At 37.3% G+C, this 26,100-nt stretch overlaps 1 protein-coding gene and 2 long non-coding RNA genes across 8 annotated transcripts in view; 2 read left to right on the top strand and 1 right to left on the bottom strand.

The window, feature by feature from the left end:
• The first annotated feature begins 1,556 nt into the window (after positions 1-1,556).
• LOC136245515 (uncharacterized) lies at positions 1,557-4,030 on the top strand. Its single transcript, XR_010696141.1, has 3 exons — positions 1,557-1,816; positions 1,871-2,092; positions 3,573-4,030. It is a non-coding gene; the product is annotated as an uncharacterized lncRNA (long non-coding RNA).
• Positions 4,031-5,688: 1,658 nt separating this feature from the next.
• The window catches only part of LOC136252170 (uncharacterized), a 68,951-nt gene continuing 48,539 nt past the window's right edge, over positions 5,689-26,100 (bottom strand). For 2 of the 4 annotated variants that reach the window (XM_066044563.1, XM_066044575.1), the window contains 12 exons: positions 25,983-26,045; positions 25,096-25,197; positions 23,435-23,512; positions 20,855-20,899; positions 20,754-20,810; positions 20,584-20,667; positions 20,174-20,224; positions 20,071-20,121; positions 19,943-20,014; positions 13,503-13,577; positions 11,788-12,051; positions 5,689-5,922 (listed from right to left, as the gene is read on the bottom strand). In XM_066044563.1, the coding sequence (XP_065900635.1) occupies positions 5,900-5,922; positions 11,788-12,051; positions 13,503-13,577; positions 19,943-20,014; positions 20,071-20,121; positions 20,174-20,224; positions 20,584-20,667; positions 20,754-20,810; positions 20,855-20,899; positions 23,435-23,512; positions 25,096-25,197; positions 25,983-26,045 (965 nt within the window). In that variant the 3' untranslated portion in view covers positions 5,689-5,899. The remainder of the gene's footprint in view (positions 5,923-11,787; positions 12,052-13,502; positions 13,578-19,942; positions 20,015-20,070; positions 20,122-20,173; positions 20,225-20,583; positions 20,668-20,753; positions 20,811-20,854; positions 20,900-23,434; positions 23,513-25,095; positions 25,198-25,982; positions 26,046-26,100) is intronic. The other 2 variants (XM_066044568.1, XM_066044581.1) reach the window with 2 other exon arrangements.
• LOC136252160 (uncharacterized) lies at positions 8,083-10,123 on the top strand. Of its 3 annotated transcripts, none has more exons than XR_010699380.1 (6): positions 8,083-8,374; positions 8,423-8,700; positions 8,745-9,043; positions 9,103-9,284; positions 9,339-9,428; positions 9,826-10,123. It is a non-coding gene; the product is annotated as an uncharacterized lncRNA (long non-coding RNA). The 3 variants fall into 3 exon arrangements; XR_010699384.1 differs by having other exon boundaries at positions 8,084-8,374; positions 8,423-8,696; XR_010699378.1 differs by having other exon boundaries at positions 8,084-8,374; positions 8,423-9,043.

The raw sequence follows: 26,100 nt of genomic DNA, 5'->3' as shown, positions 1-26,100 counted from the left end.
GAAACCAATGAAGCTACCATCCAGTAGCCACTACTGCTACTGGATCATAGCAGTAGTGGCTAGGATCCATTGTGCCACTACAACTACAATAAAATTTCTGGGATAAATTTATAAAATTCTCACCAGCATACGTATATGTAGCTAACTCAACTCAGATATTTTACTATCAGCAGCCACAAACTATAGGGTGGCCCGTTGAGAGACTATTGACAATGAGTCAATGAAGGGGACTGAACACCATTAGGAGCTATATTGGCTACAAGAAGTATATGTCTATTTAAGGTAGTATTCCCACACACTTTATCGTAGAAAAACGACTCTACATAATGTATGAGTTTGACACCAGATCAAATGGGGTCGACATTGTGATGTGTGCTTTTGCTTTACATCTGATGCATAATTACTTACATAGAATGCACTTAAAAGATTTTGGTGTAGCTATTTGTCAATTTCCAGTTTGGCTCAGTGGGAATTGCACATGCTGTGTAGCCAAAGCTGATCATACATGCAAAATTCTGTATCGAATTCAGGGGCAGATCCAGAAGAGCCTCTCTTACTCGAGATACTCTAATAGAGAAGTCACAGTAGTCTTTTGAGGAGCAGTGTAGCAAGCTATATGTATACAGTTATAAATAAGGAAATGTAGTTGGTGAGGGCATCTATGGTGAGGGGTAGCTATTGTCAGCAGGTAATGACTTTTTTTTGATCTTCAACTTACAGCTAGACTGAAGTTGCAATTTAAAGTGGAACCCTCCTTTTAAAAGTCTGGATCCTCCCCTGTAATTATATAATCAACTCCTTCATGTATTACAGTAGCTACTACGTGTTTCAGCATGTCTCGGGCACTGAACCAGATTGCCAGTTGCTCACAGCACTAATCACCTGTGGGCACTGAAACCATCTCTGCCTCTGGATCCAGATTGCACTACTTGTCCTGAACAATTAAATTGATCAAATCTGATAAGTGTGAACCAAAGTGTAACCAAACAAGACTACCAAGCAGGGCTGGCTCTGGCAAAATAGGGGCGGGTGGGCCACCACAGTTGGGGGCATAGCAATTGTAGCATATTTTCAAGGGGGTCTGGGGGCAGCCCCCCCTCCACCAGGAAAATTTTTAAAATCATCACTCAATCCTGAGATGCAGCAATCTGAAAGCATTTTTAGTTGGGTGCTGACAGTTGCATGCTGCTCAACAGAATCTTTGAAGTAAGTCTGAGTGTACTGAAGGGCTGAAATAATATCAAGTAGCAAACTATTACGTGCAATTGTATGGCTTCTCGTACGTTAGTCTGTGCACTAGAGTTTAAAAGCATAGATTATAGCCCTCTATATAATCTATGGTATAGCTGCTAGCTGTAGATAATATGAGGGAAGATACTCTCTTTCTCTTCTAGAGTAAAAGGTTGGATGGGTCGCAAAGAGCAAGAATTTTAACCGATCGATTTTAACCTACAGTAAGCGCACAACTTAATAATTTTTTCTGACAAAAGTTGAGGCGTTTGTTATGCTGCGCGGGAACATTAAAAATGGCGACGTTGGCAGGTGCTAGCAGAAAGTTGGAGAGATAGAAGCGTTCTTCTGTGACATAGAGAAAGAGAAGACTCCGCAAGCAAGTAGTGAAATAAAAGAATGCCAGTGAAGCGGCCGTCTCGACTCGAGGGGTTCTGGACTCAAGTCACTACTCGCACATCACCCGCCTACCTTAACAGCTATAATTCCATATGGGTATGTGAAAAGGAATGGTATTATTGCCGCTGCTTCTAATGTGAGGAAACAAACAAGCTCTTCTTACTACAACTCGGTGCAGGAAAACAAGGTAGGCATCATTTAGAGTCGCCTAGTCCAGTACACAAATATTTATTATATCCAGGTTATCAAAATCAATAGAGTAGTATGTCTGGATATAAATATAGTGTTACTCGTCAGCAGAATGTATCACCAGATATATTAAGAGAATGGTAACTTTGCCAAGATGGTGAACATCATTAAGACTATAGCACTTGTTGAAAAAGTCCATCGGACCTCAGGATGCCAACCTACAATTGAGTTTGAGCTGTTACTGAATGTCGTTGATGTGTCACCTGGTCTGTAGGTGAGGTTCTCTTTTGTGATTACAAGTCTTGTTTGTAATTATGTATTTGTTTGTAGTATGTGTTTATTCTGTGGTGTATCATTAAACAAGGCCACAAACAGACATCCTGTTCAAAATATGTGTAACCTTATATCCTACATTGCTCATATCTTGCCTACAGTAATTGTGCTAAGTAGTACCTTGAGTAGTATGTATGCATTCCCAGGTGCATTTGGATTGAACATAATACCACACAGTACTGTACTTTACCATTATTTGTAACTTGATTTTAGAAAGCGGATCCAAATTATACACCAGGGGAAATTGAACGACCACCTCTAGTGGGTAGCTATACTATCAAACTATCCGGCGATTTTGATGCTCAAAACTGTTTCTTGAGGTTATGTTTTCTGGGTGCCCTGTCAGGCTCTAGTCATATTTTCTGGCTTTGACACGAGGACCTCGCTTCATGAGAATCAGTGGTGGATGGCCTTCAACAGCCAGCCAAAGATTTTGGTATTGATTCTGCTGTATTTCAGCCACTTAAGGAGCTAGTTTTCAAGAATAGCTGCCAACCTGCTACTAATAGGCCTAATGTATTTTGTGGAGTGGACTCACACTAAGTTAGAAACAGCTTCTTAACAATTATCCAGGAATTTCCTAGTTTTTGTACCACTGTAGACACTAATGTCAAGCTAAAACTACTGAAGCTGCTCTTCCTACAAAGTCACAAATATCGCACGTGTACTAATTTATTAGAATATTTACAAGACGTTATAATAGTGCATAAATAGTTAGATATAGGCTACACATAGCCTTTTCTACACAGTCTATATAGTGACAACATATTTTTAGATGTAAACTAGCTTAGCGGGCAGCATTAAGCGGATAGCGCAATACTAACAACATCGCTAAGTATTTACTTCTGGTCATTCACAGTAGCCTATCCACTAGTACTAAGCAGTAAAGCAGCAAAGGAATTAATCCTACGCAACTACAATAGCCTCCACCACTGCTAGTATGCACAAGTACACGTGTTTTGTAAACATTCTATTAAATTAGTGCATTCGCGAACTCTGTAACTTTGTAGGAAGAGCAGCTTCAACAGTTTTAGCTTGATAATGGTGTTTCCAGTGGTACAGGAGCTAGATAATTCCTGGATAACTGTTAAGAAGCTGTTTAGTTCAGTGCATAAGTCCAGTCTGCGAGTCCAGTCTGCGAGTCCAGTCTGCGAGTCCAGTCTGCGAGTCCAGTCTGTGAAATACATTAGGTTCTACTATTAATGTGTTTTCTATGCATAGTATTAACGTATTCAGTTTTTCATATTTGTTGGCCCTGACCACAACATTTTTCGTATGGTTACACTGGATCTGTTTTCAGTAATCTTGCATCGTTCAACTTTCTTAAATGTCCAAGAAAAATAGTTATATTGTAGTGTAGGTTGCATTTTTTTGTTAATGTGTATTATACCGTGCATTCATTTACATTATACAATTTACAGAAACTTCAATAAAGTGGAGCAGCTGTAATATGCCGAACTTAAGGGCAAGGTGGAAATAGCAATCAATCAAGAAGATATTAAGTGACATCGATACACCAAGAGAGCAGAGAGACATCTAGCAAGGAGTGACACGATGAGCTAATGAAAGTTAAAACTCAAGCTTAAGGAGTAAACATGCTGATATGATGATAAAGATGGTAGTCAATTAAACAGGTTCAGCCCAGGTGATCACACTTTGTCCCAAGCAAAAGAAATTTCGTGATGGGTCACAAAATCTGATATATGGTACTGTACTATGTGACTAACTTGTAGCTATACTATACCCTTGTAACTGTGTACATGTATATAATGTAATACCATGTAGATATTATTGTTTACAGTTTTTACCACATGTATAAGTTTCATTGATACTGTACAAGAAATGTATTTGAAATTTCATTAATACTGTATAGAAGAAATCTGTTGGAAATGTCATAGATATTGTATAAGGGAAATCTGTAGGAAATTTCATAGATATTGTATAGAGGAAATCTACAGGAAATTTCATAGATATTGTATAGGGGAAATCTATAGGAAATTCCATAGATATTGTATAGAGGAAATGTACAGGAAATTTCATAGATATTGTATAGGGGAAATCTATAGGAAATTCCATAGATATTGTATAGAGGAAATGTATTGGAAATTTCATAAATACCTTATAGAAGAAATCTGTAGGAAATTTCATATGTCCAGTGCAGGAAATCTGCAGGAAATTGTGCCCTATCATGTAGTAGGAAATGTACAGGAAATTTGCAAATTTCCTGCACATTTCCATCACCTGGATATGTGCTGGAAATGTCACCTGTCCTGTAAATTTCCTGCACATATCCTGCTACAGGAAATGCCACATTTTTTCCTGTGTAAATTCCAAGCAAAATACATTACCTCTGGAAAACAGATAATTAGGCTTGTGGGAATTATGCTCAAAATTTTCATCATTATTCTATTCCGAATTTCTTTTAAAAACTTATCATTATGCCTTTTATTATTCCCAAAAATACTCATTATTCCCAAAATTATTCCTACTTTTTATAACTTGTTCTTCTCTTTAGTAAGTAAATTGTACAGCAAGACTTTAAAGTACTAAATCTAGCTGTGTCAATTCGTCAGAAAAGCTTTTTTGCTAGTAAGATGCTCAGTTACTAGTATAATGGGTAACGAAATATTCCACGCCGATTGTTCTATTAGAGTAAGTGACTGCTCTATTAGAGTATCTCGATCTTAATTTATTTTTAGGCCAATTATGCTCTAAAAATGCATCAAAATGCTGGAATAATGCTCAATTCTTTTACCCCATCATTATTCCCGAAATTATTCGGGCATAATTCCCACATCCCTACAGATAATGGCTAGAAATAAAAAAAAAACAGCAGCAGCAGATTATACAGGGTAATATCCAACTGTAGAATTGAAATATTAACATGCAGTCAATACAGTGAACCTGTGTATTGCAATTGAGGACATGTTTATATAATACTGGTGATCTTATTATCAGAGTGCCCTGAAGTGTACAGCAGAACCTGTTAATCAGGACACTTTTGGTGTGTCCTCAATACACAGGTTTCACTGTAGAGGTTACAAGTTTAATTCTACCATTTTAGCCAAGTTTCAAGTTGCTACCAATAATGTAATTATTCACAAGATGAATATTATAATTTGTGCTAGGAACATCTGTCGTCAGGTAACATGTGATGTTTGTATTAATAACGGACAGCAATGCACACATTCATTTGTGATTTATAAGGTAACATTTAAAGGCTCAAGTGGTAACACAAGTACGTATACTCCAAATGTACTAAAGCTTGAAAGTACACTTATAAAAATGCAATAATGTTAAGTGTTCACCCAATGTCTGGTCAACTCTAGCTATGGCTGATATATAGCAATTATGTTCTAAAATGTTACAGTGTTGTAAGGCAACTGCTCATGGGGTCAGTCCTATACAAATTATTTTGTAGCACCTACAATTGAGGTTGGATAAGTGTTTGACAATCTTAATAGTTTACAGTTTAATTATTACCAAGACTGCTTGTGTGATTCAAGTTTAACCTCCATTGCATATTAAAAAGAAAAAAAAATACAATCATTGATGCACATTTACAAAAAGTAATTAAATTGATTCACATAATTATAACAATCGTTACGAACGATATGTTAGTGACAAAACAAATTATAAAATAAAAATACGTATCTACAAATATAGTTTATACCAACACATATACAAAACCATAGAAAACCTAAATATAATGACATTAGATATTGTACTAGAATTCATTACATTCTTCCTACTTCTCACCACTCTTCAGTCCTATAAGATATACATAAATATGATGTGTGTTCATAATAATTATGTATTGTAGTTTCATATAGACGATGTCAATTAATTTGTTTAGAAAACACTGCACAGGTACATGTGCTACACTATTGTTGTAAAATAAATTTAATGAATGTTATATGCAAAAAGTATACAAAATTGTTCACCAATAATATACATATATCACACAGTACAGTACAGTATAGTAGGACCCAAACTTTGATTATCCGAGCCCTCGATTATCTGGATAGTAGTGGTGACTGTTCTATTAGAGTGTATTGTCAAGAGGTGTGTGTTCTATTAGAGTAGTTGAACCATAGATAATAGAGTACATAAAGGATTGTGGTATGGTGTGTGGGCAGATCAAAGGCTGCCGCCAGTGTTACAAATTAGTTGTAAACCAGTTTACAAATAATTGTTACATGGCTAAGTACCTCCTTTTAGCCACACAGCCTGGCCACTAATTAGTTCAAAGACTTTAGTTTTACTATATAAGTTATTCGATTGTGGTATTAATGGCTAACGAAAAGCAATAAATAGAAACAAGATCAAAAAATGTGGTCAGCATCGTGACAAAGGACAAAAGATAAAAGTTTTCTATACAGATGGGGACAGTGTGTCTTCGTGTTTGTGGTGAAGTGTGGACTGTGTGATGAAAACTCAAATTGATGTGAAGTTATGAAATGTGGGAACCCGTACAAGCTTTGTGTATGGATACTGTGGCTTAGATTGATAGTTTAGATGGTGTGGAGTACTTGTTTATGGTCAGCATTTATTTCTTTTTCCTGTTTGCAGACTGATTCTCCAGTTTAAAGTCATCATGTGATGCGAGTAGTCTACTATAAGTGCTCTGTGCTTTCATTCAAATTCCCTGCTAGTCTGGTATTAAGACATGCACTGTTGTATGTATGTGATAAGAAGACAATAGCTAGCTAGCGGTCGCTTGTAAGGTTATTATCTTGCATACAGTTAGTGTAGGTTAGAGTATATACGAAGATAGTGTTGCACAACACATTTTAAAATGTCTATTGATGTCCATATGAAGATGGGAATGTGTATGTGTGTTGCACAGAGTTGAATGGCTTGCCTGCCAAGCACCCACACTGTTAAAACAGAGGTGTTCAGTTACACCCTGACAAAGGTGTTTATGGAACACCTACACCTTTAAAAGTGTACATATCCACCCAGGAGTGTTATATTACGCCTATAATGTTATTGGATTGTAATAAGTGTAGTGAAGCACCTTTGGGGTGTATTAAAGGTGTTATTGTACACTCTATACTGATGCATTTGAAATGAATTTCTTTTAATGTAGGAATGAGTCTACACACCATACAGTGATGCTATATGATTATAAGCTCATGCAGTGTTGCTGATTTAGTTAAGTGCAACAGTGAAGCCCAAACAATGTTACACTGAGCTCAGCATGCAGACGAACAGATCAGCAATACTATATCCACACTCAATCTATCAACGTACTGTAGCTTGCTAGATTGTACATGTCAATAACTGCTTTTACAAGTACTAATAGTGTTTGTACATTCTGTATATTTGATTTTAGTGTGCATTAATAATAATTCAATTCCGTACAATTATAGACATCTAAAATATAAATTGTACACTGTGCAAAAGGCAGAGGTCACAGATATGAGCATGAATGTACGTGCAGTCGATAAAGTAAATAATTCTGTGTGCCGTACTAATTTGTCAGCCATACGATTGCAATCCATTATATAAGCATGGTAATGTCAGTGTTGATACAAGGCTACACATTAAATGCTACTTCATAATCAGATTTTCAATCACTCCAGTCGTCAGCTGGGCATGTAATAATATCATTAAGAGACTCCATATCATGTTCAAAATGGAAGGCAATTTTCCTTTGTGATGCCGGCGGGTAGCCTTGTGGTCATCATCATACACTGTGACGTGATTCAAAATGCCAGTTTGTGAGTTCAATTTATACATCAAGCTCAGCTATCGAGATTTTTCATACACTTGATCCGACCTTTAAAATTGCAAGAACTAATGGATGTCAACACATGTTCACTAATGAAAGTTGTTTGTGACAAGGCCAATGGACAATTCAAGCGGATACTGAGCTACACTCCCTGCAATCCTAGGCCCGTGTGTTGGCATGCATACCTTCCAGAACGTCAAAATATACCAAGAAATAAGTGATGACTTGACGATCCAATTGTGTTCCATTGAATGCCCAGCTTTTGAACGGCAGTGCGCACTATATAGCGTGTACCAGGTGCGAGACCAGGTGCACAATATCAGTAATATGGCCACCGAAAGAAGCAGTTGAGACGATAACGTGCGAGCAGCTTTCGATAGTAAAGAAATGTACCAAAATTTAACAGCATCGACGGCGGGAACGTGGAAGACGATTTGTACCCGGCTGCAGCGGCTGTCAGTGCTTGGGCGCCCAGAGTGGGAAAAGGTGAGTAACGGCCTGGCAACTTTGACGTGAATAATACATGATCTATAGCTGTGAAGAAAGAACTGGCGACGATTAGAAGTGTTCACTTCTGAACAGCGTAATGAGACTGGTATCTTCAGTAGAACTTTATACATTCTCGTGACAATGTTAGAGGCCATTTCCACTGGTTTGACAACTGGCAGGGCAGACAGGAGATAGCTCAGATGCCAAGAACATGCATCATTGCACATCCAAAGTCAGAGGCTTACAATGTGGTGTGCCAGAAGCTGGTTCAAAAGCGGCACCCAGCTAGATCCTGGATGACAATGGACAGTGGACTTGTGTCAGTATGTTGTTCAGTGTAAAACCTTGATATACTGGTTTATTTTAGAAATTAAGAATTCAGAGAAGGGTGTAGCAAACAAATTGATCAAAGTATCAGTAATGAACCAACTAAAAAACTTGAGAATGGAGTTCAACGACAATGGTTTGGAAATTTCTGATGGCTGAGTATGAGGACACTATTCAGTCCATGAAGGGTAACTATTAAAAGAGGGTAGCAAAGGAACTGTACAATTCGAAGATAAGTGGATTTAACCCTACTGAACGCCTGGCTTTAATAGTGACTGAATGTCCACTTTTGTCAGAGGTCATTGATCAAAATTCCCCTCTTTGCACTCAAGTACTTGGGTAAGTGTACCATAATAGTTTGTTATAGTTTGAAAATTATGTTTTCTTTTGGTATATAGATACAAAACAAGTTTAAAGCAACTGTTCCAATTGACGACAATATAAAGGACTTCATTTTATCAACTGGCCTATGTGGAGAACAAAATTGATGTCAACATTTTAGTGTAAGACCAGGCCGTAATTTAAGAAGCTATTGGGACTTCTTGGTGAATGTAGCTAATGATTTTTGTCCACCAAGATGGTAAATAACAATTAAGAATACTGAATGTATGTAACAAGGTCTTATTTTTCTCAGATGTTACTGATTGTGTACTTGGAAGCTGATTTGTCATCTGTTACATCCAAGATGGTTTGCAAGGATAGTGTTTTACTTAAGAATTTTGAGGTATGTTTACCTGTAGTGTACATTCACAAAGTTATGTTTGGTTGACATATAAAACCTCTAATAGTTTCACTGCATGAAGCATTAATTACGTATTAGCATATAAGTTCACAACTCTAGATAGGCTGTAGTGCTTCTTGGCATCCAAAATCAATAATAGTCCAGTACTACTTACTGTACGGTGGGAGAAATTTTGGCTAATTTGGCAAAATGATTTTGATTCACCAAAAATGCAGTATGACACAACTATTCGCCAATATATTATCCACCAAATTCCTTCTCGAGTAAAATCACCAAAATTTTGTATTGTGCGGTACACAGCCAAGACTATAGTTCCTTGAAATATGTACCTATTGTCATGCTTGATATATGTTATATATTTTTATTCTTTCATATGCAGTGACGTGATGTCGATGTAGACTCTGTGCAGTTTCGAATTGTCAGTCAGAACCATTTCTGGTTATTACTGGACGCGATCCTGAAGATGAGGGTAGCTGAGTCTTCCATCGCTAGTTCCATTCCAGTACTAAGTGTTTAATCTCAAAGATGAGTAGCTGTTGCAACTGGAGACTGTTATTCCAATCTGGAGAAAATGTGTATAGAACAATAAACTCTTATGAATTTTAAGTTTATACATTATGTATAGCAGTTTTCAATGCTTGTTCTTTTAATATCACCCTAATAAAATTGTAAGACTACTGAACACTGCTAAAGACGTTATTGAAACACCTAGGGGTGTTATGTATACCACCTTAAAGTTTATTGGAACACCGTTGGTGAGTGTTACTGAAACTCCTTTGAGGGTGTACTGGGACACCCTAAGGGGGAGCCTGACAACAATTGTAGATAAAACACCCCAAGGGGTGTTTAATAAAGAAACTTTTTTTAACTGTGCAGGGATGACAAAAAGTCTGGCTACGCCACTGGTTATCAGCTTGTTTCGGTGGCATCAATATTGGATATCGGTAAATGCCAAATACCCATATTGGTACACCTCTATTAGTAATACTGCTTCATCGTTGTCAGGGTAAAGTGAGGCTGTTTTTTTTTTGGTGATGTTTTTCATGGACTACTCCCAAACTTTGTGGTCCTTACTATGCAGTACTGTATGATACATACAATTCCATGCACTGACCCATTGTAATTACAATTACAATATATGACATATCCATACTTAATAGGGCTGGGACGAAGCTTCGAATGTTTCGGTGGTTTGAAGGTTAAGTAAACTTCGAATTTTAAAAGTATCCTTCGAAGCTTCATATGCACTCATTGTTTACTAAAGAATTACAAATAAACATTGTTGTCTTTATTGCAGCTGCTTATTGATCGTGCACAATTGATGTTCGTCTCTTCGCGAGTGCCACTCCCACTTTTAAACCGTCGCAGTTTAGCTTGATACCATAGTTATAACCTTGAAACACCTTATAAAGTGATAGATATTGCAGGAAAACATCCGTTTAGCCTTTAGTTGGTGTTTACCTATGCATGATTGCAGTATAGAGGACACGCCCATTTGCAATTGATCGATCGCGTCATTCAGTACTGCTGCTATGCACTTTCCAAATGCTTGCAAACTTATTAAATAGGACTAGAAAAATAAAACTTAAGAAGGATGTTAGTAAATATAAGAAAACCTGTAACTTGAAAGCTAACACCAAAGCTTCGAATGTTCGAACATTTTACAAGGAAATATTCGAAGGTAAATTTCAACATTCGTCCCAGCCCTAATACTTAAACATATTTACCGTATAGTGGGTTATTTTCGAAACAGAAAATTCTGCACAAGAAGCAAAATCTGCATTTCGAAGGATTTTAATTTCGAAGAGTGTATATTTTGAAGTCCGGATGGATTTCAAATAAACGGAAATTTATATCACAAATTATGAAGATACGTGAATGTTTGCCAAAAACTGACTTACTGATGGAATAACCCCCATCCCTGTGCACTGGAGAGAAAACTGAGGGAGTTTCGAGTGGAGTAAATTCACTGGCTCGATCATGCTCGATCGTAGATAGCATAGATTCTAGAGCAGACGGCATCAATTCCCATGCTGGATTACCTGTTTTCTAGTTATTGGCACAGTAGCTAATGATACAGTTTACCCATTATCATCAGTAATACTGAGCTAAAACTCGAGGAATGCACAAGCGAATCACCAAAAGTTGGATCGTTGCTTTCACTTGTGGGAATTTATTTTCGAAGAGAAGTGCCTCTTCGAAATATCCGAAAATAAAAACCTTTTGAAAATTACCAGCTATACGGTACTACACTATTTGAACACTAAACAAGCGACCACTACTATGTATATAAAATTACACGTGCCGTACACAGGATAAACATAGATACGTATGTACTTACCATCCTCTATCTTCTTCAACAAATCATCATGTGGTGCATAATCTCTAGTGTTCTTTAAACACTGTAAAAATATCTGAGCACACTCTTCAGAAAGAGTGATAATAAGAAAACCAAGTTTTCGTTGTTTCTCAGTTGATATCACATGAGGATTAAAAAAATACTCGCCATGTTCAGGGGTTAGCAATCCATGAGCCAACATCGGTGGTGTAATGGTATTCACATTTACTCCATTGATAATGTCTTCAGTATATGGCTGAAGGGAGTCTATAGTAATACAATAGACAAATTCCATAATAAGGCTTTATAGTGTATAGAAATAACTGTTGCCCCTAGCAACCTGAATTTCCCAGTATTATTAGGTGATGATGCTTAAAGTAACTTAGAACTCCAAATTTTGAAAGGATAGCATATATATGTCATAAGATATGACATTTTGAAATTTGTGGTTTTCCCATACATATCTATGTGAGTGGGCTACAGTTGCCCCTTCTGGGCAATCACAAAAATGAGGTATTTCAACGTATGCAAAAACTAAAAATTCAACAGTACATATATCTCAATATTACATAATTAATGTGTGTAGTAGGTGTGAATGTCAACAATAATCTTTCCAAGTTTTAAATGGATAGTGTATATAGGTCATAAGATATGACCATATATACTACACCTTGAATTCCATGATTTGTGTAATTACTGAGAAGGAGCAACTGTTGCCCCTCTCATTGACACTGTATGGGAAAATTGCAACTTCAAAATATCATATCTCATGACTTATATATGCTATCCTTTTAAAACTTGGAGAAGTGACTTAAGACATTGACACCTACAAATAATGTAAAATTTAGGTTGCTAGGGGCAATGGTTGAATTTTTTATTATTATGAAATTTGTCTATTATGAATGTGACATACATAATTATGTAAAGTGAGTATGTAGCTATACAAAACTTATCAAATTTTCTAGCTAGTATGCATGTCACAACATGAGAAAGAAAAATAAAAATAAAAGAAAGCGTATGTATGTTTGTATCAGGAGCCCGTAGCTAAAGTCTTTGAGCAGGTTGTAGGACCAGGTGTCCTACAGACCTTCAGCACTTGTGCTGTAAAACATTAATAAATAAATAAGCGCCATAAGGTGGCGTTGGGCTTCTGTTAGTATATACGTATGCCTAATTCCTCGTGCCTTGTGTTACACTAAAATTCAAGATTCCAAACTAACTTTTAGATTCTAGCTGCAGCCTTTGGATTACCTAATCTAACAAGAACTGGAGACTTTAAATAATTACTTAAATATACAGCCTGAAAAAAGCTTCGGTTATGTGAGTGTGCTGTGGACAGACATGCAGACACCTATACAGACACAATGACTGTTTTTTTTTCTAAACTGTTGTCATGTTAACAGTTACTGCAGAGAAAGTTGCTATTGTGAGGGTAGCTGATTAGGGACTAGCGGAAGTGTTTTGCATTTGGCAGCCCTCAGTGCAATTTTAATCGATGACAGAAATGGATTTTTTTAAGCCAGGAACATGCCACCAGTCGACCATTCCTGGTTTACTGAAATTGGTTTCAAAAAAATTCAAGAACTATTGACCATTCATATCACATGATCAAAATACCCATAACTCATTGTTTCACAGCTAAAGACCACATTTTCATAAGATAGTATCAACCATACTAGGCATGTATGTACACTACACAGCATTACATATAAACTAACTGAAATTCACTCCTTTAGGATGAAAATCAATAGGAAATTGTTGACCAGCATTAGTCATAGAGATCAGCTGACAACCTGTAACACACACATAGTCTACATCATACAATAATGCTTAAGCAGATGAAAGCCAAGTTTCTCAGCAACAAAATGGAATTATAGCACAGCTATTGTATATGTGTACCATGTGTTCTTGTATAAAAGCTGTATTCCAAGAAGGCCAGCACCTTAATACACAGGATATTATGTGATTACAATAGCGTAATTTGTACACAGAACAAGCCTTACTACAACTACTGAAACAGCAGCTGCTACAAGGAGCAACAAGATTGTTCACAAATGAAATAAATGCCTAGGCTTTTATACAAGGAAATACAGTACCACTTTCACACCCCAGATCAAAGGATGTACTGGTTCAGGAATGTAAACAAGATATACGCACTGTAAGCAGTGCATATGTAGTACACACGTGTAGTTATACCATGGCTGTGAGGGATTTTGGTGATATATACACCGGAAGCACAAGGGCACAAGGGCTAAGGGTGTATGTATCAACAAAACCCAATGCAGTCATGGTATAAGTAATAGTTGTATCATGTACCCGAGTGATTTGCCTGATATGTACATCCAAGCTCTCAGGCTGTTAAGCCCGAGAGCGTTGATATGTACCATGCCAATTGCACTTAGCCTGCAGGCGATTAACCAATACGAGACTGACCACCGAATTCATTTTATAGACCAACTTGTGGAATTCAATTATGGGACAGCAGCAACTAGTGTTGTGACTATGTTTGTTAACATGAACGGGGAAGTCCTAACAGTATTGCAGAAAATTTCAATTAAGGAATTTTACAAGTATTAAAGCCACTGCATCATTTCACAGACCATTTACTACATTTACTAAACATCTATAGGGATAAACTTTGCTGGAGAGTGTTTATCTCGTAACTCTCGTGTTACTCGAAAAGGTGGGCGTGTCCATATTCGAAAATGCAGCGAACCACTTATGAATATGCTATAGCACTAGTTCTCACCTTAAACCAACATTTCTCAACTCATAGGATGGCAAGGGTGACAAATTACTTCCGTCTGAGTACTGTAGGATGCAAAACCGAAGGCATGGTTTTCATCACGTGACCAATAATAAAATTAAATGTTTCGTGTCAAATCAAATAACAAATATGACGAATTGAAGCGTATTGTATTTTTGAACTGGTTGGGCATCAAAGCCACAAGCAAACCACGTTCCCATGGTATTGCCCGGAAATATGCAAGTTTAAACCCTGAGCGTCTCCTTTGAATGCCCACACAAAGTGGTAGACATCACATTAACTCATTCCAAGAAATTTTGATGTCTTTGCCATCTTTGCACCGCCTTTATAGAGTCACACATCTTGAGATTGATTGTGTTGTGAAAACATTAAACAGAATGGTTGTAAATACAGGTGAGTTCTGTAATACTGTCTAGATACCTGTCTCAATGTTACCTACTTAAAGTATATTACTTAATGTGCACTAAATAGATTGAGCCATTAGCAGTACAGTGGTGCCATAATTACTTGGTTAATTAAACTCTGCACCTTCAATAGTAGCTGCACTTAAGTGATGGTGATTGATTTGGAAAATAAAGGCTTCAACATCACTTTTGAGCATCAAGCTTGAAGTAACCACTTTGACTTTTAGAACACCACAACATTTATATAAATGCCATGGAATTTAACCAAGTAAATATGGTATTCATGCACTACTGTAATTCTATTCCATGGCTATAGTGAATACCTGGGAGCACTAATAACAGCGTATACAAGTCACGTTTCGATGTCCTGTCTCCTTGGTTACTGTATCAACCCACAATCAAACTTTTTGTATGCTTGCATCATTATGCATACGTTGTAACTTAGCACAGCAACTCCTTGTTACATTGTTTCCAGTGTCCACTACTGAAATTTACACTACCCAATATATATATATCAAGACACACGGTAGTGTGTCGTGCGGCCCAAGAAGTCGGCGCGCCCCACCGTGAGTATATTAACAGGAAGAAAGAAAATGCAATTTTCATACCTATGTAGCTCTGTGATCCCTTATCCGATTGGAACCAAATTTGCTAGACGTGCCGCCCAGTTATGGGAGTATACCGACCAAATTTGAAGAAAATCGCTCCAGCCATTTCCGAGATACGATCGAACAAAATTTCGTTTTAATTTCTTCGTTTTTTTCTTCTTCTTCATCTTGCAAAATTCGCCATAAAACACGAATGCGTGCTCGGATTGGACTGAAATTTGGCACACTTAAAGGGTACATTAAGGCGTATCTCCGTACCAACTTTGGTAGGAATCCGATGAACATTCACAGAGTTATGACTGATTATTTGCATAAAATAAGGTCAAAGGTCTGTCACGCCTACAGGGTAAACTCCTTGGAGGAATCAGTTGAAAATTGATATGTAGATGGAGCAACCATCGTAGGAGTGCCTTTTGGTGGTTTGAAAGGAATCGGGATAAAGACCATGGAGATATGACACAAAACCCAACCTGTGTCAAAATTACGCGATCGATTTTTATGATTAAAAAAACTATTAGTTTTCGTGTCTACCAAGCAAACCGCTTAGAGCAACGAGCTGAAAATCAGTATGTAGCTGGAATAATCATCACAGAAAGTCCTTGTAGTAGTACAGAAGAATTGGATTACAAATCACTGAGTTATGATTCGAAAGGCAACTACGTGCAGCAAATGCGAGATCGAGATACTCTAATAGAACAGTCACCCTAATAAAGCATTCAGCTGCATTTATAATTTACTCAGTTATATTACATTGCAAGTTATTCTGTAGGGAATTCAGCTACAAACAAGTCACCCTGTAGTCAGATCAGCTAGAAGAAGGTACCTACTAGAGAGTTCAGCTACAAAGAAGCCATCATGTAGAGAGTTCAGCTCAAATAAATCACCCTGTAGAGAATTCAGCTACAAACAAATTGCCCTGTAGAGAGATCAGCTAGAAGAAGTTACCTTGTAGAGAGTTCAGTTACAAAGAAACAATCATGCAAAGAGTTTAGCTGCAAACAAATCACCCAGTAGAAAGTTCTGCTATGAACAGATCACACTGTAGAGAGTTCAGTTAGAAACAAGTCATCCTGTAGAGAGATCAGCTAGAAGAAGTCACCTTGTAGAGAGTTCAGTTACAAAGAAACAATCATGCAAAGAGTTTAGCTGCAAACAAATCACCCAGTAGAAAGTTCTGCTATGAACAGATCACACTGTAGAGAGTTCAGTTAGAAACAAGTCATCCTGTAGAGAGATCAGCTAGAAGAAGTCACCTTGTAGAGAGTTCAGTTACAAAGAAACAATCATGCAAAGAGTTTAGCTGCAAACAAATCACCCAGTAGAAAGTTCTGCTATGAACAAATCACACTGTAGAGAGTTCAGTTAGAAACAAGTCATCCTGTGGAGAGGTTAGCTAGAAGAAGTTACATTGTAGAGAGTTCAGCTACAAACAAATCACCCTGCAGAGAGTTCAGCTAGAAACAAGCCACCAGTAGAGAGTTCACCTAGAAGAAGTTACATTGTAGAGAGTTCAGCTACAAAGAAATTACCATGTAGAGAGTTCAGCTGCAAACAAATCGCCCTGTAGAGAATTCAGCTACAAACAAATCACCCTGTAGAAAGATCAGCTAGAAGAAGTTACATTGTAGAGAGTTCAGCTACAAAGAAACTACCATGTAGAGAATTCAGCTGCAAACAAATTGCCCTGTAGAGAATTCAGCTACAAACAAATCACCCTGTAGAAAGATCAGCTAGAAGGATTACCTTGCAGAGAGGTTAGCTACAAAGAAATCACCCTGCTTCATCTTTTCTTCTTCCTGTAGTAAAGAAAAAAATGACAAGTTAAAAAGCCCTAAAGCCGTCCATAGGCCAGCTTTGGGGTATACAAATACAAAAAGAAGTGAAATCTAATCCAAAACAGCCAAGCTGTAAAAAAAAGAGTGCGGCCCTGAGAAAGGCTATGGTGAAAAAAGACGTGAAATCCAAGGTGGCAGCCAAGAAATGGCTGTGATGGTAGGTTAATGGTAAAAATTTTAGTAACGACAATTCAGGTGAATTTTGTGCCAAGACCAAACGGCACCAAATTCACCTGAATTGCTGTTATTAAAATTTTTACCATTAACCTACCATCACAGCCATTTCTTGGCTGCCACCTTGGATTTCACGTCTTTTTTCACCATAGCCTTTCTTAGGGCCGCACTCTTTTTTTACAGCTTGGCTGTTTTGGATTAGATATATATACATATACACACACTGGTGAAGCATGCCAACAATTTCCCACACATGTACTGTAGGCGATTAACTCACATGGCACATAGCAGATATACTATGGGAACTCATGCTTTGCCTGGTATAACTATTAAATATTTGACCAGGTCTGCAAGTACCCCACATTTTAGCACATTTTTTGAATTCCATTTAATTACACTTTCATTATCTAGATAGCTAGAGGACTGGTCAACCAAAGTTTCAGCTCTAGATGCCAAGAACTTTCGAAGTTACAGTTCTAAGTAGTTGCAACAACAGAAGGATCAATTGTACAGTGGCACTGTGGAAAATAAACTACAGGCACTTAATCAATGGTCATAACTTACGGATACAGTCCTCTACCAAGTTGCATTATCTGGTTCTCCATGAACAGGCGACTCCATTGTTGTGTAAGTTTTGTCTACCAGGCCCTTTACACGACCAGAGAAAAGGTGAAAACATGAGGGAAAAAACCCAATAAGGAATGACTCATCCAACATGAGGCAGACTAATTCTCAAATATTCTGTGTCCTTGGGAGTACATGCATGAAACAAAGATTTTCGAACCCTTCTTGCTTTGGGGATCACGATGTTACCCAGGTTTTTGCAGTTACCACCTTCCTTCACCATGAAACAAACAAAAATTTATGGCTTTTTTAAAAAAATTTGATTTTGTAAATATTTCACACATTGCGTTTATGGAATTCTACTGGTCAGGTCACGTACTGTATACTAGGGATCATGGAGGTTGGAAATTTATTGCTCAAAAATATCACCCAGAAACCAGTCTCACTTTTCCTTCACAACAGTTTGGTAGTAATGGCTAGGCATAACTAAGCCACAAATGTCTTCAGATTGTCCCTTCCAACAAGTTTCTATGAAATTGATTAGCTGAATTTTCTACTGACTGCCTGCCTGATGCGTTCAGTCAAGTATAACTCAATGCTACAGGCTTGATTCTTTGCTGTCCAACTTCACTTTGTCCCGAGATGTGCTTTTCCACCAACCACAGCATGTACAATACACGCATCATGGAGTCACCTTTGTCCTCCTCTGTGTCCTAGTTCTTTTTGCTGACAACGGAAAGTGTTAATTTGCAATAATGTAATACAGCTTCTGTGTGGCTGTGTTATCTACATAGCTATCATGCTAAACACCTGTATTTTCCGTATCAAGTGGATTGATTACAGAGACACTTCTCCTTTTGTAACACTGTGTAACGGGCAGATCATAGCCCAAAATCAAGTGCAATGACCACTTCACTTTTCAGTAATTGATTGTTGGGATATGTGTTCAGATGTGAAATTAATTTTACGGCATGTCTGGCACCATACATTGTTTTGATGCTGGTTCATTAGTCAATTGCACCTGGTTTTTATGAGTACGAACAACATCAACTTGTTTCACCATGCCACACCCTTTTTCACAACTTGGCTGATTTTCTCATAACATGGTTTAATTACAGATTTATGATTAGGGTCAATTACAAATATTAATTTAAAAAGTTTTGCATTAAAATATGATTGCCAAACAACTGACTGATTAACAACAACTTGACCAGGAGTTTTGAAACTATGCACCAAGCAAGCCTCAAAATATGTATCTATCACGATAATCTCTGCATGGTAGTTATCAAGAAGTACACATATAAACATATTTAGAATGGTTTAACAAGAGAGTCAGTGTTACACTGGTAACCAATTATTCCAACATTCGATATTAAGCAACAGAAAAAGTTAATACTCATAACTGATCTGATATGCACTAATAACACTAAGTTAGCACTCATCCTCATCATTATTAAATTACTCACATTTGTGATAAAAGCACTGGCATACGTACAGCTTATTCTAGGCTAGAATGTAAACTTAGACTTATACCACAAGTAAAAGTTACTCATGATAAACAGATTTTAAGCACACTTTACTTATATCGTACCCTATGCTAGAAAATGCACAGTACACATGTCATGCAATTATTGTGACGTCATGTCCTACTTCCTTTGCACTCCAACTATCATTAATCCTATTAAGCTCAAAAAGTATATTTCAAAATTGTAGATCTTTTATACAATTTGAATAAATGAAACCCATTACAATTACCTATGTATCACTGTCAGAAATATTGTGATATAAAGAAACATACAACATTACCTTCATTTTGAGTCACATGGAAATGTGGATTATTCATGATGTATATCTTCTTTACAACAGGAGTATCCTCACCTACTCACATGTAATACAATTAATAACAATATTACATGTGTTCAAAGATTACTTACTAACTGGAGTAGAAGGAACGTCACTGACCATTTCAACCATTGCTGTTTTGGCTGTGGAATAAACACTATCAACATATGTATGTGTTATGGAAAGCTAACATACAATCACTCCGTTTGTACATCTTTAGCTGTAGTGATGGTCTTCTAGGTTTATCTGATAATGATGATGAAGATAATATATAACATTCCACAGCATAATTATATAGTACATGAAGTGATGGGGTAACACGTTAAGTACTATAATGTGTTACATAATAATATTTCATTTCACAAGTCTGAGTGATGTAATGCATTACTTTTCATATGTAGTTGCCTTGACAGAAGTAACGTAACATGAATATAAGTTGGTAACTTAATATTTGTAGTTAATATTATTAAGTTACATTTTACAAGTGTGTAACTATTAGGTGATATGTAACTGCAATATATTAACACTGATAAAAATGTAATATGTAATATATCGCTTTCATGAAGTAACTTTCCCAACTCTCGACTATATGCATGTAAGTCTACCTGCATTAGATGGACTGGCCACAGTTTTTGGTAGTTTCTTGCCTCCTGACTTGTTGTCCATAATATTATCAGAATCGGTATAGTCTGTTAAAGAAACACAAAATGAAGTCCTCATGTCTTTCCACAAGCCAATGAGCAGCACACAGTACACTGATAAACAACATCATTACCTTCACTAATATCAGTGCCAGTAGTTGAAGGTGATTGGTCAGTAGTAACTTGGTGGTCTACAGTAATGATAAAGTGATGACATTTAGTAACTTGTCCTTACCACTGCTTGACTCTGAACTGGGATGATGTGCTGCAGACCATTTTTCTATGTTGAGACAATTCAATTGCAATAAACGTTACACATACAGTACAGTATGTACAGTATGTATGATAGTCACACACATATGTATATATACTGAATTAGCTGTCTAGACTTCCACCATCTATGGTATATCCTCAGCAGTATGTGCAAAACTGTACAATTGTATATAACTTGGTGTATAAACGACAATATCACCACCTTAAATTCGTACAATAACAGCTTATAGCTCCTGGCTATGTACAGCTGTATGTACTACAGATCATTGTGGGTGCACCAAATTGACGAATTTTCAGGTGGTATGAATGCATCCAGATTATCAAAAGTACAGAAAAATGATAGCACGGTCATTTATACGTATAGTATTATTAATTTAAAAATGAAGAAGGGAAACATACCAATGTATGGGGTTTTCCCACCAAGCTATGCTGTAGTACTACCATATATCTTGTTTCACAACTTTTTATTGCTTGGATCTCTACTTCATTTTAAGATTAATATAAATCATACAGCTATATACCTTAAGGTGACTAAATTTAGTGACTCACTAAATTTAGTAATTTTTGTATTGCTAAATTAGTGTATACAAAATTTAGCGACTTTATGAATTTGTGAATTGATGTAGTTAACTAATCACACATTTTGCAGGTTTAGTGTGTAGTGAAAAAAACAAAATCACTAAATTTAGTGTATCGCTAAATATAGTCACCTTAAGGTACACATGCGTGACTGTTCTATTAGGGCAACTGCTATATTAGAATATCTAGAGTCAGCCTGTCACATATTTCATTGTGTTAGCATTATCAAGAGTTTATAATGTGTTAGGGAGAGTATCGAACTTTGCTATACGCAATGAAAAATGAGCTCGTAAAGTATCCCGCATACCTTTGTGTCCTCTCGTAAATCTGATCGCTATTGATTGCCAAGATTTAACAGCTTCTTTGTTTGGTTGGGTGGTCCGCATTGAATCCCTATGGCTAAAGCCCCATCTAGACATGTCACTATCACTATCAGAACTGTCAAGGCATGGAATGGTGATCATGATGAAACCTCGAATTAAGATGTCACACATGAAGTTGATATCTATGGCTTTCCAGGTTAGTTGGCTGTGTCTTTCTCTTTGTACTGAGTTCCTCAGCACACTGTGTCATATTTTTATAATGTTCTTTCACTCTGTAGCTTCAATCTCACAACGTGTATGTGCGTGCCCATTGTACTTATAATTAGTCACCAATCAACACAAATCACTGAGTTGTTTGAACGACGCCAAAGGACTTTACAGGCTCATGTTTCACAGGGTATAGCATAGTTCGACACTCTCCCTACACCATTATAAACTCTTGGCATTATGAATACCAATAATAATGGGGTGTGTCATTGTGATTGAGTAAATTGATTGTTAAGAAGTGTGGCCTCAGGTGGTGCTCAATTGTTATTAATCAACCAAGATTGCGCTAATAGGTGTAGTCAATTGGGTGTGGCATTGAATCAATCTTGAAATTACTGGTAAGTATCTACTGAGCGTATAAGCACTTAATAAGTTATAAGTTTGCAACATCTAAATGTGCTGCTCAAGGAAAGTGTTGATAGGGAAAATTAACACCTTAATATGGTTCCATTGCGTGGAGAAGGAAGGGGGAGACCAGAAGATAAAAGGAAAGACAAGGCGCAGAGGACACACACTTGTTGGAACCCAAAAGACACATCCCACTAGTGAATTTGTGAATATGGCATAAAATGATTGCCGTGGGCTGCTTTGTTTGGCCTCCAGTCTTGTGACTGTAGGCAGGCAGGCAGGCAGGCAGGCAGGCAGGCAGGCAGGCAGGCAGGCAGGCAGGCAGGCAGGCAGGCAGGCAGGCAGGCAGGCAGGCAGGCAGGCAGGCAGGCAGGCAGGCAGGCAGGCAGGCAGGCAGGCAGGCAGGCAGGCAGGCAGGCAGGCAGGCGAAAATTTGAGTTTCAGATATATGTATTTTAATTCTATATCCAGTCACATTTAAGTGTTTTCTTGTTTTTAATGCTACATTTGATGTTAGATGCACTAATATTCCATAAAGGTGATTTTCATCACGTCAGATGTTTCTAGGATGATTTTAAAGGCAGCATTTTAGGTGACGCATGTCATTTTTGGGGGAATCCCCACTTACACAGTACTACTGTACTGTTTGATACAGAGCTCTGTTTGATTACTCTCAAAAAACGAACAATTGACAAAATACCTTAATGGAACAGTGATTTTTACTCTTCAGATAACAGAAGGTTCAGTTACTTAATTGATGTCCACATAATGGAGAGACAACAGTACGCAGTTATATTCTCACTCACAAATAGAATTATGTTTTATGTACTACGTCCTTCTGCCTTCTGCATATGTAAATGCACTATGCCCACTGTACATGTCATGCACATGATAGTATTATTATCACAATGGTAGATGTGGTGTAAAAGGTCCACAATGAAGTTGTTCACACATTATGGTATACTTACAGTACACATCACATCTCTAATACATGCACTCTTTACAAAAAGAAGTACTGATCTTACTTGCATTTTCAGCTGTTACAGAGGTGCAAAGAACTGGATGTTTAGTAAGTGACTGGTTGTTAGCAATATTTCGTTCAGCTACAAAATGTACAATAATAAAGATGAAGGATGGAATACACATACAATATTATGCACTACTGTACATAAGTTCTCATGTGTATGTAAGTAATTCAATGCCACGTATAAGTGACCAGATCTGTAAAAACCTGACACAATTGCACAAGCCAAAATTTGCAGTATACCGTATAGTAAAAAACTATGGCGGTAAAAGCGTGTGACGAAACCCTTCCGTTGAAAAAATTGGCGGAAAAACTTTGGCGATTGAAATAATATTCGCCACCAAAGTTTTTACCACCAAGGTTTTTACTGTACGGTACGTAAGGACAATGACTCATCAGTTAAGTAGTGTAGTAAGTATAGGTACGTAGCTAGCATTGTTGTTGTAGCAGTACTTTTGTAGCTACTGATCTAACGACGTGGTAGAAAAGGCGTGCTTCACTATCTCCTGCGATGCAGAAAACGACCGCACCTATTTTACTTTTCAGTAAACTCCAGTATAGCAGAGGTTATTATGTATAACAAAGTATTTGGCCAAATCCATCGCGAGACGATGAACTAGCTGACGTGCAAACGGGAAGTCAGTCGGAAATGCTATCCAAAGGAGTGTTTACAACAGTGGGACAAATTCCTAGGAAAATCTCCAAAGTCAGCTCGATCTTTATTGCGTGGTGGTACGAGCTGACCTTCATCTCAAGTTCTAGTTACTCAGTGTGCTCGTGTGATAATCTAAAATAATTGGCAAAAAAAACTTTGGCGAATTGAACGCTATTCGCCAAATTCGTCAAAGTTTTTTACTGCCAATTTTTTTTACTATACGGTAAAGCATTGAATACAATGGGCAAAATACTTGCATACTATTAAAGAAGTTCTGTAAAATTGTTAAATGCTTTGTGTTCTTAGTAAAGAAAGGATCTAACAATAAACCTCTGAATATCATCTTATTTGCCTACTTAAGAGGAGAAAATCTTTTTTTTGTTGCAGTAGACCCAAGATATGGGTATTTGTGTCAAAATGGGAGTACACGATCGATCTTTCTTCACTGATTTCGCCTTTGTGTGTACGTGTACATAGTGAAGAAAGGTGCTACACGGGAAAACTTACCCAGTAATCGACTCCCCTATTCACGACAAACATGATGGTGCAAATTTCAACTTAGTATAGTATTCTGTTTGTAAATTGCAATCGTTTTAGTTGGCACCTGTGATTTATTTTCCTTACAGTTGTTGTACAAATCAATCTTTCTGTTGTTGCTACTTTGTAAGGCTGTAACTCTTGGCATATGAGGCTGAAACTTTGCCAGAACACACATTTGGCTATGTAGCTATAAATATTTAATAAACAGGAATTTGAAAAATGCACAATGGTGTCGGATTTTTGTAGATCTACAGTATCTACAGACTTCTGAAAACAATATTGCATCAACTATATGGCGTCTGTAATAATTTTAACAGTTAAAAAATTGTGGCTGTATTTATCAATAGAAAAGCACATGTGTGTACGTATTTCTTGTTGATTTTGACCTAAATCCAGTGTCTGTTCAGCCTGGAATTTAAAGTGCATCATGTGTTTGGAACCATTACAAAGGATCTATGAATGTGTACCTATAGTAGAGGCTGTGCTGGTTCCCTTAGTTGAAGCAGTGTTGGTAGCTGATAATGCCTGATCAGTAGCATCAACATCATCAGGTGTAGGTTGTTGAATTGCTATTATCAGGAAATGATAATATTAGACACATACAAACTAACACCATAGATACTACATTACTAACACAGGATTGGAAGCTTCGTTCACGGACTCAACATAGCATGCGCATTCCAAATAAGCACTCCTCGTAGTTTCGTGGACTTGCCTTTCAGTTGGTAAAGGCTACAAAAGTCTGGTTATTTTGATATCAACTTAGCTAAGGGTAGTGAAGAACCGAGGTAAGTGTATAGGATGATATATGAGCTAGTATTTCTGTGCAATTAAGCTCAAATTGTCTTGTAGCACAACATAAATTGGGGAATACTACAATTCGGCATTTTGTACTCTTTGCCAAGTCTTTGAAGACATACAGTGAAAACTAATGCTATTGTATTAAAGTACAGACAATTCCAAATGGTTTGTGCCATGCATTGGTACAGTTCAATGCTTTTCCAGAAGATTTTTAGTGTTAACCAAATGACAAGTGACATAGTTTCTGTACCTGTTTCGGGTATTTCTAAGCATCCTCCAGACAATCACCGAAATTATGGCAAAGCTAAGTGATTTGAGTGTGGCTTAGTGTAACAATTACAGTTCTTTGTTTCATACGGACCAACTTACAGCTTGTGGAACAAGAGCCAAATCCTGTCCTGTGATAATAGAGCATAGCAACCAAGATAGTAACATAACTAATGACATGACGCAACTGTCAAATTAAGTAATTCTGGCACAATGAGGAGTGCTGGCACGCAAAACGGAGCTTCCAATCCCGTGTTGTTAGTATAGTATCTATGCTGACACATACCACTGCCATACATAGTGGTTACAGTGGTGTGGCCAGCAACTGGCTGCTCTGTAGATGGTTTTGCTATAACAAAAAAGTGAAAGGAGTAATACGTATTTACACACAAACAAGGTACGTA

The sequence above is a fragment of the Dysidea avara genome, chromosome 1, assembly GCF_963678975.1.
Source record: "Dysidea avara chromosome 1, odDysAvar1.4, whole genome shotgun sequence".
In the NCBI taxonomy this organism is placed as follows: Eukaryota; Metazoa; Porifera; class Demospongiae; order Dictyoceratida; family Dysideidae; genus Dysidea; species Dysidea avara.
Note: the sequence above shows the minus strand (reverse complement) of the source record. Positions and strands in the feature narration are given on the sequence as shown.